The sequence below is a fragment of the Callorhinus ursinus genome, unplaced genomic scaffold (genome assembly GCF_003265705.2).
Source record: "Callorhinus ursinus isolate GAN/ISIS: 27379988/994484 unplaced genomic scaffold, GSC_fseal_2.0 scaffold50, whole genome shotgun sequence".
NCBI classification, from domain to species: Eukaryota; Metazoa; Chordata; class Mammalia; order Carnivora; family Otariidae; genus Callorhinus; species Callorhinus ursinus.
Genome location: NW_027397112.1, coordinates 10,125,550 through 10,143,667, shown reverse-complemented (window position 1 = coordinate 10,143,667; position 18,118 = coordinate 10,125,550). Strand labels below are relative to the sequence as shown.

Here is an 18,118-nt window from a genome sequence, read left to right as displayed (position 1 = left end):
CAGAGAGAGGCCCTTTATGGACATCCTTACTTACACACAAGCTTGAGATGTCTCAAGAGGCTTTCCGGAAAACCAAACTAACGCAAAGAAAAACTCGATGAATAATAAAGGACTAAACCGGTGCTCGGCACCAGAGTGAGTATTCAAACGGTTTGTCAAATAAATCAAAGTGTGCCTGAAGCAAACTCAAGGTACAGAGGGAAGTACCCATTCGTTCAGGCGAAAGAGAAAGCCATATGGGCGTCTTCAGGAGGTGGGACGGGGTCAGGAGAGGGGCCCCAGGCTCCCGGTTTTTCTAAGCATACCAAGTGTCCGGGCGCGCCCACGACCCCGCTCCGGTCCCAGTCTCGCCCGGTCTGCGGGTCCAGGCGGATCCCAGCGGGCGGAGGCGAGGCGGGGAAAGAGCGGCCGCGGTTTCCCACCACCCCCTCCCCAGCGCAGGGTCCGGAGAAGCGCGCGAGGGGAGGAAGCGCGAGTCCGCGGCCCGCCCCATTACGTCCCACCCACCGCGTCCCCTCCCCCGCTCCCGCTGCGGGAAAAGTGGCCGCGGGCGCCGCCGCTCACTGTGGGGCGGGCGCTGCGGCGGCAGCGGACGACATGCGGGCGCTGCCGCTGTGGGCCGCGGTGCTGGTGCTGGGGGCGCTGGCGGGCGGCGGCGGCGGAGGTGAGTGAGGCTCCCGCGCGGCGGGGACGCGGCTCCCCCCGGAGATCCGCGCCGCGCATCCTGCCACAGCCCGAGTTGGCGGACTTGTAGCCGGGCAAGCGGCGGGCCGGCCCCGCGCGTCTGCGCTCCGAGTGCGCGGGGCCAGGCTGCGGCCGCCGGAGCCGGCAGCCGGGAACCTTTCCGGCCCCGGGATGACAGGCGTGAGAGGCCGCCTCGGGGCGGGTGCTCCGGGACGCCGAAGCCCTTGGCCGAGTCAGGCGCCCGCCCGGGGCGGCCTGGGCGCGCGCGGTGTGGCGGGCGCATCTCCCGGGCGGCGCGCCTCGCAGGTGGTCTGGGGCTTGCGGAGGCCGGCTGGCCGCGGTGGGCACGGCGAGCTGCGGCTTCCCGGGGCTGGTCCCCCGCGCTGCCGGAGGGCTGTGGTTGTAGCTGTTCGGACGAGAGTGTGTGCGCGCGCGGGTGTGCCAGCTTCTCGACATTACTCTCTCTTTGTGTTACACTTTCTCCCAAGTTCTTTTCTTTAAGTCTTTTTCCTTGGTGGCTTCCCGCGGGAGCTTTTAGGAGCAGGGCGAGGGCTCTGTCTTCTACAGTGTCCCCGGGTGGCAGCCGTGCCTCTGCTTCCGGGACAGACCCCGCATCCGAGAAACCTCCAGTGTATGCGAGGAGCCACAAGAAGGGTCCCTGGAACTGGCTTGGATCCCTGGCTTTGTCTCTCCTGCTGCTGCACGCCCTATGCCAAGACAGTTGGCATTCAGCCTCCTTGGTGCTGGGGAGCGGGTGGAGGGGCAGAGGAGCCTACAGCTCAGGGATGCTGCCCGTGGTCCTTCCGGAGCCCCGGTGACCTTACCAGACAGAACTCTGGCTTCCGTTCCTCTGCCGGGGACGCACGAGTGTGCATATATGCACTTTTAATGAAAAGTGTAGTACTCATTGTAAGACAATTTAAATCCCGCAGAAGGCATTAAGAAAGTTAAGATTTACTAAGTCCTTACAAAGATAGCTATTCAGAAATACTTTGATGACTGCCTTCAAGATCTTGTGTGTGTAAGAGATTATACAGGACAAGGCAACAGTATCTTTTAAAAACACTTTAATGAGGTATGATTGACATACAAATAACCGTATATATTCAGTGTATATGACTTGATGAGTTTGGAGATACATATACACCCATGAAACCATCACCACAATCTCTGAATGATGTCTTGGTGGAGGAGTTACAGATAATATATAGTGGGCTAAGTTGTTTTTGCTGAAGCTTCCCATGTGATAGATGCTGAAACAGGTCAGCTGATGTCTTCAGCCTACAGTGAGCAGCCTGATGACCATGGTACCGAAATACAGATCTCCAGCCTTGTGCCCTAGGAAGTGTTAGAGACGCAGTTCAAATGCTGCCTGATGTTAATGGGGGCCGTGGAGCTGTCTCCTCCAGATGCCTGCTCCCATGAACTTAAAACATTTGTTGCTTTTCTTTTCACCTCTACAGCTTTCTGAATTTTGAATGATTTCTGAGTCTAACTAGACATTGTATTTTCTTATAGTCTTAGAAGAAAGTAAAATAACATGAGATAGAGCCTAGCATGGCACATGTTTCAATATTAGTGAAGATGAAGAGTGTACGTTATTTTGGTGTCTGTCCCTCCACCCCTCACTCCTAGTATCTTGTGTTGATCTGATACAGAGTTGTAATGATCCATATAGGACTCCACTGCATCGACATACTTTAGTTTGCCATATTCTTTGGGAGATCTGTTCACAGATTCATCGTTATGATTGGGATGATTCCAGCTGTAGTAATGGGTTGTACTGAGCTAGCCCCAGGCTCCTTCTGAGAAGCAGGTTGGAGTAGTGTTTCAGAGCATGGGCTCTAGAGTTAGATCTCCAGAGTAAGAAGCCCCCAGTAAGAACAGTTTATATTTGAATCCCTTCCCCCAGGATTGGTACCTGGATTGCAGGTGTTGTCAGATTCCTGGGGAAGCAGGTGGTAGGATGAGAACAGAAGAGGGGTGTTGGTACACACAGTGTTGAAGGGACGCAGAGAGAGCTGGGTGGTGGCACAGAGAGGTTGTCCCAGAATAGGAGAGTCTGGGATGGGGAGAAGAGAGGCTGTTTGAGAGTAGAATTGAGTTTTGGAATTTATGTCCAAAGGTGATCTTTTTAGCTTCACCCAGGAGGTATTGGGTTTTGTGGCTTTCACCTATGGAAGTCTGTATTCTAACCTGAGACCTAAGGGATAACAAGTTTTGTTTGCTGTCACCATCTAAGTTGATTTCTTCTGAGCTGAAGTGCTAATTTCTCCTCCTGAGTTTATATCCTAAAAACTCTCCAAATGAAGCCCTCTGCCTGGAGAGACATGGCAGGAAGGCTTGTTGGCTGGGGAAAGGGACAGTTATGGTTTAAAGCCAGCCAGATGTGGGTTTAATTCTTGATTTTGCCTCTTATTGGCAGTGTGACCTTAAGCAAGTTACTTAATCTCTTGGGACCTCAGTTTCCTCATCTGTAAAGTGGAGAAAACAATACTTTGATGACTGTGCTATTTAGAAAATAAGCATCCAATAAGTGGCATGTATCATTGCCATCATTCTTATCCATGGTATCTACTGTGTATTGGAGACAAGAGCTATTACTGCTTCACACACAAGTGCAACCTGGGCTCACGGAATGAGACCGATGGGACCCCTTCTCCCACACCTACGTGATAGTCCCCCACTGGTGGTTTGGCATATCTCAGCCCCTCTCACCCAGCAAGAACCCACACAGAAGAGACCAAGGAGGAAGAGGTGCATACATGTGCTTTATCGACTAGAAAACCTTAAGTTCTGCCTCTGGGGAAAGAGGAAAGTAAAAGACATTCACAAGATTTCAGGTTCTGTGAGGAGAAGGACATGTCTGTTTTGTTCAGTGCTCTAGGCCCGGTACCTGAGACATTTGACAGCCAAAATAAATCCTAGGGAACGCTATGAGAAGGCATCTAGAAGTGATATGCCTCATTGTAAGAAACCCAATATTTGAATATCTGCATTCATTCACAGAGGATCCTCAAGTGCTCCATCTGGGCATTCTGGAGAATTTTAGAATATAGCTGAGATCATGAATTCTTTGCGCATTTGGATCTCTGCACTGTGGTGCCTTAGACCTCTGTTTTCAGGGGATCTTCTGTGAATTCTCTGCCTTTTTCTCCCTCTCCTGGGAGGAGACACAGAGGAGGGAAGCATTCTCCTTTACCCACCTCAAAACTGCAAGTGGGAGGGGGCGCCTGGGTGGCTCAGTCGTTAAGCATCTGCCTTCGGCTCAGGTCATGCTCCCAGGGTCCTGGGATCGAGCCCCGCATCGAGCCCCGCATCGAGCCCCGCATCGAGCCCCGCATCGAGCCCCGCATCGAGCCCCGCATCGAGCCCCGCATCGGGCTCCCTGCTCCACGGGAAGCCTGCTTCTCCCTCTCCCACTTCCCCTGCTTGTGTTCCCTCTCTCGCTGTGTCTCTCTCTGTCAAATAAATAAATAAAATCTTAAAAACACACACACACACACACACACACACACACAAAAACTGCAAGTGGTAGAGGTCTCCTGGGGACAGCATCAGACGGGGCAAGGAGGCAACAGTGAGGAGGGGGAGACTGGGTATGACTCTGGAATTTCCTAATAGAAATTCCTCCTCACCCCATTCAGGATCTCTGGTTATCATCCCCTCCCAGCCCTACGGATCCTTCTGCCTCTGTTGGCAGAAATAGCCAGGAAGCTTGCCCACAGGAACCACAACTCATGAATCAGCAGACAGATAATTAACTGGGGGAGTGACTGAGCAGCTTCAGGGAGAAACCACTTGGCCTGACCCAGCCCCATCTGATGCCCACAGAGCTGGCCTGCTACTTCACCCCATGGCCTCCCCTCCCTTCCCCCAAATCCTGGCCCTATCCTGAATGGGAAGATCATTGTGCCTGAAGGAACTCAGGTCATGGGTGGCAATGCAGGTGGGAAAAGAAAACTGACACAGCCTATCCTCCCTGTGTAAACTGCTGCCATTTATTTAAATGTGAAACTCTCTAGCCAAAAAAAAAAAAAAAAAAAGTGTAAAAATCTCCCTTTTTTCCCCCATGCACACAGTATCTCCAGGAATACTCTTTTTAAAGTTAGGTTTATTGAGGTGTTATTTACATGCAATAAAACCCATCCTTTTTAGGTGTACCGTTTTTTGAATTTTGATACACGTTTGGTTCAGTGACCATCAGCATAATCACGATACAGAATATTTCCGTCACGCCAAAAGGTTCCCCATTGAGCTCCTTCGTTATCAGTACCCTATCCCCACCTTTAGTTCCTGGCAACCTCTGATCTGTTTCCTGTCCCTACAGATCCACCTTTTATGGAATGTCATATAAATGATGTCATAGGGCATGTAGTCTTTAAAGTCTGGCTTCTTTCACATAGCATGACACATTTGAGATTCACCCCTGTTGTTGTGTGTATCAGAAAGCAAAGGGTTTATCCAAGGCTACTCCATCTTCCACGGGTGCTGAGACCGTTACCCTGAAAGCAGGGGGACTATATCAGTTAAACCCAGATGCAGCTTTCAGTTTCTAAATTTTCTAACTGGATAAATGCATTTGGGCCATGTATAAGCCATTCGATTTCCCAAGTGCTAAGTAGTAATATCTTCAGGATATTGGAGAGGATTTTGCAGCAACCTGCACTTTTATTTTTTTAATTTTTTATTGTTATGTTAATCACCATATATTACATCATTAGTTTGTGATGAAGTGTTCCATGATTCATTGTTTGTGCATAACACCCAGTGCTCCATGCAGAACGTGCCCCCTTGAAAACCCATCACCAGGCTAACCCATCCCCCCACCCCCCTCCCCTCTAGAACCCTCAGTTTGTTTTTCAGAGTCCATCGTCTCTCATGGTTCATCTCCCCCTCTGACATACTCCCCTTTTCTTCCTCTCCTGTTATCTTCTTCTTTTTCTTTTTTCTTAAAATATGTTGCGTTATTTGTTTCAGAAGTACAGATCTGTGATTCAACAGTCTTGCACAATTCACAGCGCTCACCGTAGCACATACCCTCCCCAATGTCTATCACCCAGCCACCCCATCCCTCCCACCCCTCACCACTCCAGCAACACTCAGTTTGTTTCCTGAGATTAAGAATTCCTCATATCAGTGAGGTCATATGATACATGTCTTTCTCTGATTGACTTATTTCACTCAGCATAACACCCTCCAGTTCCATCCACGTCATTGTAAATGGCAAGATCTCATTCCTTTTGATGGCTTCTTAACATTCCATTGTGTATATATACCACATCTTCTTTATCCATTCATCTGTCGATGGACATCTTGGCTCTTTCCACAGTTTGGCTATTGTGGACATTGCTGCTATAAACATTGGGGTGCATGTACCCCTTCGGGTCCCTACATTTGTATCTTTGTGGTAAATACCCAGTAGTGCAATTGCTGGATTGTAGGGTAGCTCTATTTTCAACTGTTTGAGGAACCTCCATACTGTTTTCCAGAGGGCAACCTGCACTTTTATTATTGGTCTGGAAAGCAATGCGTATTTTGTGGCCAAATACGGTATGTCACAATCTTTGGGGCCAGAAGCTGTTAAGTAAACCTGGGGCTATTCTACCTTTAAAAAAATTTTGTAGCATCTCTGAAAATACAAGTCTTCCTTTCTGGTTTTCAGTCACATTGTCACAAAAAGACTAGTCCCCCTCTCCCCATCATTTCTTAGTTCCGTTGGTGAAGACATTCCAACACTCAAGGAGAGAATGAGGTGAACTTTTTTTTTTTTTTTAAGGAAGTTGAATGCTGGAGAGTAAAATGGCTGGTTCCCCTTTAATTCTGTTCTCCCATCATGTTCACTATTAATCAGATGATGTGTTCTATTCAGATTTTCCTCCTTGTGTACATAATAATCCTTATGTGTGTCTGTATTCCCTTACCTAAACTTGTATTATTATTATTATTTTTTAAACTTACAAAAGCCACTTCCTTTCATGCAGAAAAAACCCAAACCTCAGGTGTGAAAAGAGCTGTGGGTCAGGAACTGAGAAACCTATATTCTATTCCCACCTGTGCAGGCTTTTTCATCAATTTGCTGGGTGACTTTGCACAAGCCATCTTCCATCTGGGCCTTAGGCACTTGCTGTCTTGGGGTCACCTGCTCCTCCCCACCTTCAAGTGGAGAAGTTTTTCTTTTAACTAATTTGTAACATGGAACTCCATGTAAAGATTTCTTTGGAGGAAAAAAAAAGGGAGGTCTATAGTTAAAAACAGCCTTGAAAAACTTCGCACCGGAAGAGAGCTCCAGAAGTTTGGCAGAGGGCACATCCAGTAACCATTTCAAAAGTCCCTGTAGTCAACCTTAATTTCTTTGCTAACTGGGATTCTTGGATAGAGAAACCTGGGCCTATAATATCCACCCATGGTTCCAAACCCTTGCTTTAGCCACCACATGAGATCAACTCCTCTAGCTTAAGCCTTCTGCTGCCTCGGCCGGTGGTGGCCAGGTTTGACCACCTCTTCAAGATGGAGGGGAACATGGTGTCTTGGTTCTCGGACTTATATAGGTTGAGAATAGACCATCCCATGCTCTCTCCTGGGTGGTTCCTGAAGGGAGTGGGCCCACATTTATTCTGGAGTTCCTACGGAATTTTGGATTCAAGGAGGCTATAGGATTTTGATGTTGAAGGTATGCCATGTTGTAGGAAGCCTGGCATACTCTGGGAAGCCTACATTTAGGTGAATGCCAGGGTAGAAAGTGAGACAGGACAGAGGACATTTAAAATTAGCTTTAATTTTCTTTTAGCTTGTAAATGTAATTCAGTTTGTTGCGTAAAAAAAAAAAAAGTCAAGCAAAGCAGAAATAGAATAATGCAGGAAGTACCAAGTCCCTCTTAGTCTTGTCCTTAAAGATAAGTGCTGTTGACAGTTACTCTAGTTTTTTTTCCTATATATATCACCATAAATAGTTATTTATCCTTACTGTTATTTCTCAAGTAAGATCATCCACAACAGGATCATTGTCACTCAATAATATATCCTAACCATCTTTTTATGTCAGTTTGTATCTTTCCATTATTTATCCTAAGAGTTACAATTCTAGCCAGCACGCATACTGTTATATGGATGTAGCAAAATTTACTTAACTGATTCCCTGTTGGCAGACAGTGGGATCATTCCCAATTATTTGCTACTACAAATAAAACTGCAGGGGGTGGCCTCGTTCATTGTTTGCACCTTTGTTCAAGTGTTTCTACAGGCTCAATTTCTTGAACTGAAGCTGCTTGGTCAAAGAACATGAATATTTTACGTTTAAATTTTAATAGGTTTTGCCAAATTGTCTTCCAAAATGGTGGGAGCAATTTGCCTTCCTACCAAGATAGGGGGTGGGGGATGGGGTGGGGTGGGGAGCAACGAGGACTGGTGGCATCGCCGTTGCCTGGTCTCCATACCCACCAGACATCAACTGCAGGAGGAGAAGTAGCAGCACTGGAGTGTTGGATGCCAGGAAGGTCACCAACAGGGCACTGCTGGGCTGGGCCCCAAACAGAGGTTGGTACAGGTTTGCTTCTTCTCTATACTGAGTGAGTCAGATGGGAGGTGGGGCCCGTGCTGATAAAATTTTCCGGAGCTGGAGAATCAAGTCTCCACTTAAGCTATTAGGAAGAAATGGACATTTGTGCATTGTGTGTGTGTGTGTGTGAGGGGTCTTGGGCCCTGGGATGCTGGGTCTCCTAGAGCATTAGTCATCCGTGATGCTTTCTGGCTGGAATATATCCTCCCAGGGCTGGCTGCACCTTGAAGATCTTCTAATCTAATGCTGTTTGCTTTACAGAGAAGCAGAAAGGGGAGACCCTGGGAGCTGAAGTGACTTGCCCAAGATCATCCAGCTAGTTTCGGGGCATTGGTAGGGTCTAGTCCTGGGGGCTCTTGTCTCCTGGCCCCGTGATTTCTTCAGCATATCCTGTTAGATGCAGAAGGCCCGGGGAGTCTGACCCTGAGGTGGGGCTGTGGTGGGGTTGGGGATGGGCATTCCTAATGCAGGAAGCAGTTAGAATGAAGGTAAGGAGGAAGGAAGCCAACATTTACTGAGCCACCACCGCAGGTGGTTCTTCCGCTTAAATTATCTCATTTAATCCTAACAACGAGTGAGGTAAGGATTAGGTGCATATTTGGGAGCATGGGGAAAGGAAGCAGCGGTTTGGGGTCTCCCATGCTTGGCTGATGTGGCTGCATTAGGCCTGTTAAATACTAGGGAGCAATTCTGAGTCCTTGAATAGAAAATGAAAGAGTCACTGGACCTTTGAACCCCAGGGAGATGACAGGACCTGCCCGAGGTTACACAGCCGGTGGAATAGCACAGGTGTCTTTGGACTTGAGATCTGCCTGTGGCTCTGCATGTCTTCCCCACCATGTCCACTGTTACACAAGAATCATGTTCATGGTTTTACCTCCCCTGCCCCACAGTGTTGCTCAGGGACTGGGTGTTCATTTTATATGACAACCATATGGAAGACAGGACTCTGTCCGAGGTGGGCCTTCTGCAGTGTTCTGCACATGGCTACCGAATTAACCCAGTTGGAGATGATCACCAGGGGTGATCTGGCTTCACTTATAAGGGTAGGGCCCATTGGCTGAAGAGTCAGTGAAAAGGGTATGGCCAGTGATCAAAACATTTGAACTTTGTCCAAGGGAATCCACTTGTTGGGGACAAAATCCACCCTGTCTTTCTGCCATGCCCCACATGCCATCCATCAGTAAGGCCCTAGCACATTAACTAGGGTCTGACCACACTATTAACCCTGCTACACTCCCAATCCAAATCCCTGACATCTGTTGCCCGGATTATTGTATTAGCTTCCTAATTGGTCTCTTTTCATCTTGTTCCCCTTATGTCTGCCTTCCTCTGAGTGGCCAGGATGATCTTTTCTAAGCTCACCTCTGCTCAGACTCCCCTAGTGGCTTTCCATCACGTGGAGAATGAAAGCCACGCTCCCTTCCGTGGTTATAGCTTCCGTGCGTTCTGGTCCCTGACCACTACTCGAACCACTTCTCTGCCTTATTCCTCCTCCCTCTCTCTTCCTGCTATTTCTTTAACGGGCTGAGGTCCATCTAGCACTTGTCCTGATTCTTTCTGGAATGCTCATCCCTAGATCTTCCCATGACACACTCCTTCATATCATCTTGAAATATCAACTCAGAGAAGTCTTCCCCCTCCTTTTTTTCTTAAAAAATTTTTTTTCTTTGAGTACATGTGACACACGTTATGTTAGTTTCATGTGCACATAGTGATTCGGCATCTTTGTACATTGTGCTGTGTTCACAAGTGTGTCTACCATCTGTCACCATGTGGTGCTATTACAGTACCATCCACGATATTCTTATGCTGTACCTTTTATTCCCAAGACTTACTCATTCCATAACTGGAAGCCTGGATCTCCCACTCCCCTTTACCCATTTTGCCCGACCCCTTACCCCTCTTCCCTTCAGGCAAACAGCACTTTGTTCTCTGCATTTACAGGTCTGATTCTGCTTTTTGTTTGTTCATTAATTTGTTTTGTTTTTTAGATTCCACATATAAGTGCAATCATATGGTATTTGTCTTTCTCAGTCTGACTTATTGCATTAGCATAATACTCTCTAGGTCCATCCATGCTGTCACAAAAATTGGCAAGATCTCATCCTTTTTTATGGCTGTGCAATATTCCTGTGTGTGTGTGTGTGTGTGTGTGTGTGTGTGTGTGTGTGTTTTACATCTTTATCCACTTACCTGTTGATGGACACTTAGGTTGCTTTTGTATCTTGACTTTTGTAAGTAATGCTGCAATAAGCATAGGGGTGCATATATCTTTTGGAATTAGGATTTTTGTTTTCCTTGGGTAAATACCCAGTAGCGGAATTGTTAGATCATATGGTATTTCTATTTTTAATTTTTTGAGGAACCTCCTTGCTGTTTTCCACCATGGCTGCACCAATGCACATTCCCACCAACAGTGCACGAGGGTTTGCTTTTCTCCACATCCTCGCCAACACTTGTTATTCCTTCTCTTTGTGATTTTAGCCATTCTGACAGATAGGAGATGATATTTCATTTTCAGTTTTGACTTGCATTTCCCTGATGTTGAGTGATATTGAGCATCTTTTCATGTGTCTGATGGCCATCTGTAGGTCTTCCTTGGAAAAATATCTATTCAGGTCCAGAGAGGCCTTTCTTGACCACCTTCTCTAGAAGGGACTCCTTCCTCTCATTGATGCTATTCTTTTGCTCTGTTTTCTTTTTAAAAAGCATTTGCCACTGTTTGAAATTGTACTTTGTGGTGTATTTTTTTGTCTTCTTTTTTGCACTAAAATTTAAGCTCCACAGAGTAGGAGGCTTGTTTCAACCACATGCCTCCAGTGTCTAGGAGAGTGCCAGGCACAGGTAGGTGCTTGATGAATATTTGTTGAGTAAGTGAATGAATGAATGCCAACATCACTGATGTATGTTAGTAGAGAAGTATAAAGCCAAAGTACCCACTTTCCCATTATCTATAAATGGATTAACCATAGCAGTTTTCAATCCAGGATGGCTTTTTTTCAATCATGCAAAGTATTTCGGGGCAGTGTTCCTCAAAATCATGTCATATATGCTATGGAAATGCAAACCCATTTTGTATTAGCTTTTTAGGGCTTCTACAACTGTGTGGCTTAAAGCAATGGAAATTTATTCTCTCTGGAAGCTAGAAATCTGAAGTCAAGGTGTCAGCAAGGCCATGCTTTCTCTGAGACTCTGGATAGACTCCTTCCTTGCCGCTTCCTATCTCTCGGTGGTGGCTGATCTTCTGGCATTCTTTGCCTTCCAGTTGGGTTACTCCCATCTCTGCCTTTGTCATCACGTGGCATTTTCTTTGTGTGTCTGTCTTCACATGGTATTTTCCCCTTACAAGGACATCCGTCATATTGGGTTAGGGCCTCCCCTACTGACTTTATCTTGATTACATCTGCAAAGTACTTTATTTCCAAATAAGGTCACAGTCATAAGTACTGGGGGTTAGGACTTCAGCATACCTTTTGAGGGGCACAGAATTCAACCCATAACACATTTTAACATTGGTAGAGGCAAATTATACACCAGTGTTTTCTGATGTTACATACCATATTTAACTGTGATGTTAATTAAAAAATTAAACAATTTTTTTTTAATCTCTGAAATTAGGATGCATCCTACATCCATAGTCTTAGGTATGGTGAAATGTGGTTGTTTGGATTGCCTGCCATTTTGAGTAATGCTTACTGGAGCTTTGTGCTCAGAGGTATATGTTACCTTGAACTCCAGTTCTCCTGTCTCCTTCCCATTCCTTAGATTACTGAGCTGCTGCTACATGTAATGAAGGAACAAAAAATAAAATCAATTTTCTTAGCAGCCTGCTCTGGAAGAAACCACTTGTGAATCCATATGGCAGTGAGCATGAGATGTTTTGTTCTTGGATGACTCACTCAGCCAGGTGACTGCAATGGAAGATCAGGCATGGCCTGAGTCACCCGGTGTCCCCATGGACCTAATTGGGAAGTGACCAGTCAAGGGTCAGCGGCAGGGCTGGGGACCCAGGCCAGAACTCCTCTCTGGCAGAGAGGAAGATAATCTATAGTATACGCAGTGTGCATCATCCTCCCTTCCCACTAAACACCTCTCCACTTGACTTAGCGCTCTCCTGAAATTCCGTGGCCTCACTAGGGTGGCCCGTTCCCGCTTTCTGACATCCTGTCTCATTGGACAGCACGTCCTCAAAATAGCTCTCATTGACGCATTATGACTTCCGCTTGTTCCAACTCCCTTCCTTGTTCCCCCGCTTTTTTCCCTCCATTTTTCCCATCCTTTGTCTCTCTTCTGGTTCTGTGAATTGGGCTGATGTGCCAAACCACAGCCTTTCCTTCTGCTGTCCAGGCAAACTTTCTGGCAGTCTCGTCTAGCTTTTCTAATGGGCCTCCTCCTCCCTGCCAGCCCTCCTAGGTTGGATTTTTGAACACTAATCTTCCTGACTCCATTTAGAAGTTAGATCTGACAGTTGATCATTTTACCCTCATCTGGTGCTTTCCGGCTCCATGTTCCCACCGCCGCCCCGTTCAGGGCACGCTTAGCAGTGTGTATCGTGCAAAAGATCCACCTGCCTTAAACAGCTGGGGACTGAGGATAAAAACAGAGAGGAGAAACACAATAGCAATGAGAGCTACTGGGGCATCAGCTGCCTGTAGTGAGCCCTTCCTGTGTGCCCGCCCTTTGGGCCCAGAGTTTGACAGGGATCAGTTCACTGAATCCCTACAGCCACCGTGTGAGGACCAGGGCCAATCCACCTTGTTTCCTGGCTCTGGCTAAACCGTGGGAGGAAATGGGTGGTGGGAGTGGCTAATTCTTTTCAATGACAAAAGTTCTGATGAGGATCACCCCTTTTCCAGCGGGGCTGAGTCTGGGCCCTTGAGGCTAAGCAGGAAAATAGCCTTATGAATGACTGGAAACAGAAGCCCAAACTCCTTCCACATGTTTAGGAGGGAGGGGTGGCCTCAGAGCTGCAGCTCACTGAATCGGCAAGGTCCAGGCGCAGAGACTTCTGATGAGTCAGTCCCTTTTAGCCACTGCAATCCAGGGAACCTGCCCTTGGTGGCAGGTCTTGGTGGGGGTTATCGTGGGAGGGGATGGCTGGTTCTCACGAAATCCACCTGTGATTCACTGAGGGAGGTGGTAAAGGGAACTGGCTGACACGACTCCCTAAAGAACAAATCCCAGCAGCTTGTCTCATCCTCTGGGGTCAGGGGCCGCCCATTCACTGGGAGGGGGTCTGCTGCTATTTATTTCCCATCTGGCAAGGCCTTCTATTGTGGCTACAAATCAAGGACTCATAGGCAAATAAATGCTAATTTGCGAATGAATGGTTGGAAAAACGGAGAGGCAGGGAAAAAGTTTGCAGAGATAATTTGATGTGCTCATACCTCCCATGGTCCTCTCTTCTAACTCTTCCCGACATCTCCTTGTGCGTCTGCTCCTCCCCACCCCCAGAGAAAGTCGATGGCATTTATGTCCAGAATTACCCCCCTGGACGCTGATTCCCATGGAAACTTCAAGGTGGGAGGCAGAGACCTAAAATAGTTCAGGCTCTGCTCCTCTCAGAGCTCTTTCAGTCAGGCAGTAAGAGGGGGGCTATGCTCACATCTGGCTGGGAAAAGAGCCACTGGGAGCTGAGAATGGCCAGGCGGCCCTTGCGGGGCGGGGTGGGGGGTGCGGGGGGGGGGCTACTGGGTGCGTTGTGGGATCTGAACCGTGAGGCCTTCTGAAGCTGACAGCTCTGGGGAGATGGGATACTTTCTTCCATTATAGATAGACAGTGCCTGGCTGAGGGCTGCCCCAACTCAGAGGTGGCCTTGGAACCTTAGAGCCAGGCTGCTTACCGCTGCCATAATTTTCCACCTCACAGTCCTTACGCTCGCTCGGTAAGGGTGTAGTCACGTCAGAGGCTGTGGCCCAGGGGTTATTGCTCATGGGCTGGTAGCAGCACCCCACTTGCAGAACTGTGCAGTTGGGAAAAGCCTTTGAAATGAGACAGACTCAAGCTCTGAGGAAGTTTGGGGCTTCCAGGATTCCACATATGATTCTGGTGTTTTTAGGAGAACAATGAAAGTTTAAATTGTCAGAGGAACAGTTTCAACCCATTTGCATGTCTTATATTGGAATTCCATGCATAATTTGGAGACATGAGCTTGGTTGCTTAAAAAACAAAATAAAACTGACCTAATCCAATGCCTCTTCATTTGGTCCGAAATATATTTATGGAGCATCTGCTTTGAGCAAGGACTGGGGCTCTCCTGGGTTGGCCTGGGCTGGGCAGGGCAGGCCTCATGGGGCTTAAAATCTATTGGGTGGCAGTGTTAAGACAGATAGACGAATAATTGTAATATGTTAGGAATTGTCGAGCAAAGAGACTGGCTGAGAGGAGTTAAATGACTTGCCTAAGGCCTCATTAATAGTGGTGACTCGGTTAGGACTGCAGTCTATTGATTGGGCACCTTTGCTTTCTGTTAGATTCCTCTGACCTCTAATGAGGCCCTGAGGTGTATATCACTAAGACGTAATGTTGAAAGAGTTAAAAGTATGATTACCATACAAATGTAACGTGAACTTGTGTCAAAGTATTTATTCAACTTAATTAATGAGGGAAGCAATAAGATGTTAAGATTAGTTTCAAAGAAAATTCAGGGAAGGGAGGGGACCCTGGCTGGCTCAGTCAGTAGAGCATGCCACTCTTGATCTTGAGGTTGTGAGCTTAAGCTCCATGTTGGGTGGCGAGATTACTTTAAAAAAAAAAAAAATCTCTAGAAAATTCAGGGAAGGGAAATTTATAGTCGGGCAGTCAGAAGAATGTTGAAATCAGTTATCTAACAGTTTTGAAATTGGTTAATGTTCTACAAGGCAATAAACCCTACCCTTCAGAGGTACCTTTGCAACCAAATTATTTGCATTGTTGTTGGACAAGAATCATATACACTGTTCTCATCAAGAATCATTTCCACTGTTACTGGTTTTCTACAAGTTAACCTCTACCCTTACAGAGTTATAAAATATCCTTATCACTAGAAGTCAAACAATGGTATACACCCCTAGAAAATCAGGTAATCCATAAGTATGATGGGTCTACTTGTCCACACCTTGCATTATTACATTGAAAGGACACATGGTATTTCCTTTGCCTGTTTCCAAATTTTGGATAATTTTTCTTGACAATAGTGTGTGTGTGTGTGTGTGTATGTGTGTACACACACATTTTCTGGGTATGTCTTGTCTAGATGTTGGAAGGGAGTTCAGTCACACTATAGTAAAATGGACTGAGACATTCAGCTTGATGAGAAGTTTTGGGGGCACTGGAAAACACCCCATTTATTAGGCTGCTTTCCCTAAAAACAAATTTGTTGGTCTTACCAGCTGGGGGCAAAGGGACCACTTTAAAAAATTGGATGAAGGGCCTGGATCATAAGGGGGAATGTATCTTCCTCAGTCTGTTCCTTATGTTGGAAAAGGCCTTCCTGGGGGCACTGCAGAAAAGGGGAGGTTCACCTGGCTGAGCCCAGGAAGCCCAAGCTGGGGGAAGAAGGGAGGACGAGAGCTTCTGTCTAAGTAAGTGCCTGGGGTTTGCTTCCTGGCTCAGCTTCTCTGGGTTATTTTGGCCCCTCTCTTTGTCTCTGCTCTTCCCCCCAGCTTTTTCTCTGTCCTTTGACAGTGTGAAGACTGTTCACATTTGAATGGCATTTTGTAAGGTACCAAGTGCACAAATCCTGTGAGGTAGCTATTACCGTTACATAAAGGTTAACGGAGTTGCTCAAGGTCACGACGCAGCTAGTAAAAAGAGCCTTCAGAATTCAAGTACGGGCCTTTCAGCTCCAATCCATGTCCTTCCAGCTTATCTTACTCAGGCTTTTCTGACATTTCTGGAGTTCTCCCTGGACCATTCTACACCTTGACCCGAAGATAGATGTATTGGGAAGCTTGAGCGGGTTTCAGAAGATTTGCTTTGCCTTGGCTGGCCAGTGGAATATTCCCCGCCCCCCCCCACCATATTTAGGCTGTGTGTTCATGTTAGCACATCAGGGACTTGGATCCCCGTGTAGGGGCTGTGAAGCAATCACTAGAATAATTGGAGAGAGGGCCCATCGCATTGTCCTGGGCCTCAGATTTTCCTATGCACAACGTAGGTGTCAAACGAGTCGTTAATTAAAACCTTTCCGTCAGTTATGACCTGACACTTAGGGTCCAGGGCTCAGTCTTGCTCCAGCACTTGTCATCACTGGGGCCTCATCAATGAGGGTGGTGATGAGTTTCTTCTGACCTTTCTCATTCTTTCTTCCTAACCATACAGCCTTTGGTTGGTGAAAGTCTGGGGTATGGTCAGACCTGCTGTGTGCATCTGAGAGCTATAAATCTGGGTGTTTGGGGATGTTGGGAAGGATGGGACAGGCCAGTTACCCTGTGCAGGCCAAGTGGGTGCTAATGCTTTTGTCTCTGTTGCAGTGTCCAACATCTGTACCACACGAGGTGTCCGCTCCTGCCAGCAATGTCTGGCTGTGAGTCCCGTGTGTGCCTGGTGCTCAGATGAGGTAAGGAGACATATGACCTTACTGCTTCCCCAGGCTCAGCTGCTTTTGTGCAGGAATGGACCCAGAGGGGCATCTCCTTCCTGTTAAATACACAAGCCCCTTGTTCCTTCTGAGTAAAGCTAGAGTGAAGCCTTCCCATTGATGGATGTCAAAGTGAGCTGTCATGGGGTCATTACTGGGAATGCCTTCCAGATTCTGCTGTGTGGCCCCCTAGCATGAGCCAATTTTGGTTAGGTTCCTGGTCTCACTGTAGCCATTGTCCCCCCTTACCACACTTTGCTTGCTTTTTGTTAGGGTGGAGCGCCCCAGGGAAGCAGGGCTTCGGGCATCAAAACGAGAGGCAGCAGAGGGTTCTTGGTATAGAAGGGATGCTGGCTTACAAACATTCCAGAGGGTTTTTTTTTTTTAACTTCTTAAAAGATTTTATTTATTTGAGAGAGAGATTGAGAGAATGACTGGGAGGAGGGGCAGAGGGAGACACGGACTCCCTGCAGAGCAGGAAGCCCAACGCAGGACTTGATCCTAGGACCCTGGGGTCATGACCTGAGCGGAAAGCAGATGCTTAACTGACTGAGCCACCCAGGCACCCACATCACAGAGTTTTTAAAAGGCAAATAAAAGAGAAATCTTGAGCTTCCATGGCGGGGTGAGGGGTGTTCAGTCAGAGGCTCTCTTTCCTTTTCCCCTGTGAAGTTTGGGCCCCCACAACTTTACCTTTTCCTCTCTCTTTTATTTTCCTTCTTCCTTCCCTCTCTTAGGTGTCACTGAGAGAAGGTGCTGGGCCAATTTGGTGAGGCTAGGAGGGTGACGAGAAGGGGTTAGCTGTGTCTAGGAAGAGGGTTTGTTGTGTCTGGGGCCCCAGGGAATGAGTGTGTCTGAGGGAATGGCTATGTTTGTGGCTGGGATGGGAATTTGGAGCTGGTGAGGGCCGGGGGGGTGAGTGTGGCTGGAGAGATTCCAATGATTACAGAGTCTGAGGCTGAGTCATTGGCCAGGGCCCCCAGCAGGTGGTTACCTGCACTCCTGGCCCAGGCTGCTTCCGGGCTACCTGAGGCGTCCTCTCAGTCACAACAGCACGTCTCTGCCCTCTGCAGTTTTAGGACTGCTCCAATCCAGCCTCCTCATTCTCTTTGCTTCTCTTCCCAATCTGCTGAGTTTCCTAAAAAGGCAACCTCCCTGGCAGGCTGGTGGGAGTGTGTGTTGTGTGTGGGGGGGGGGCGGGGAGTGGGAGCTGGGAGGCTGTGTTTATCCCTGGACAGGAGGATTGCCAGGAGGCCAGCCCAACACACTGCTCTGCCTCTGTACAGTTCAGCACGAGAACTGTTTCCAGAGG

At 47.6% G+C, this 18,118-nt stretch overlaps 1 protein-coding gene across 1 annotated transcript in view; it reads left to right on the top strand.

Moving 5' to 3' along the window:
- Window positions 1–520: 520 nt before the first annotated feature.
- ITGB3 (integrin subunit beta 3) overlaps window positions 521–18,118 on the top strand; it is a 58,012-nt gene continuing 40,414 nt past the window's right edge. Inside the window, exons 1-2 of the mRNA XM_073883144.1 lie at window positions 521–664; window positions 16,700–16,785. Of these exons, the coding sequence (XP_073739245.1) occupies window positions 598–664; window positions 16,700–16,785 (153 nt within the window). The 5' untranslated portion in view covers window positions 521–597. The remainder of the gene's footprint in view (window positions 665–16,699; window positions 16,786–18,118) is intronic.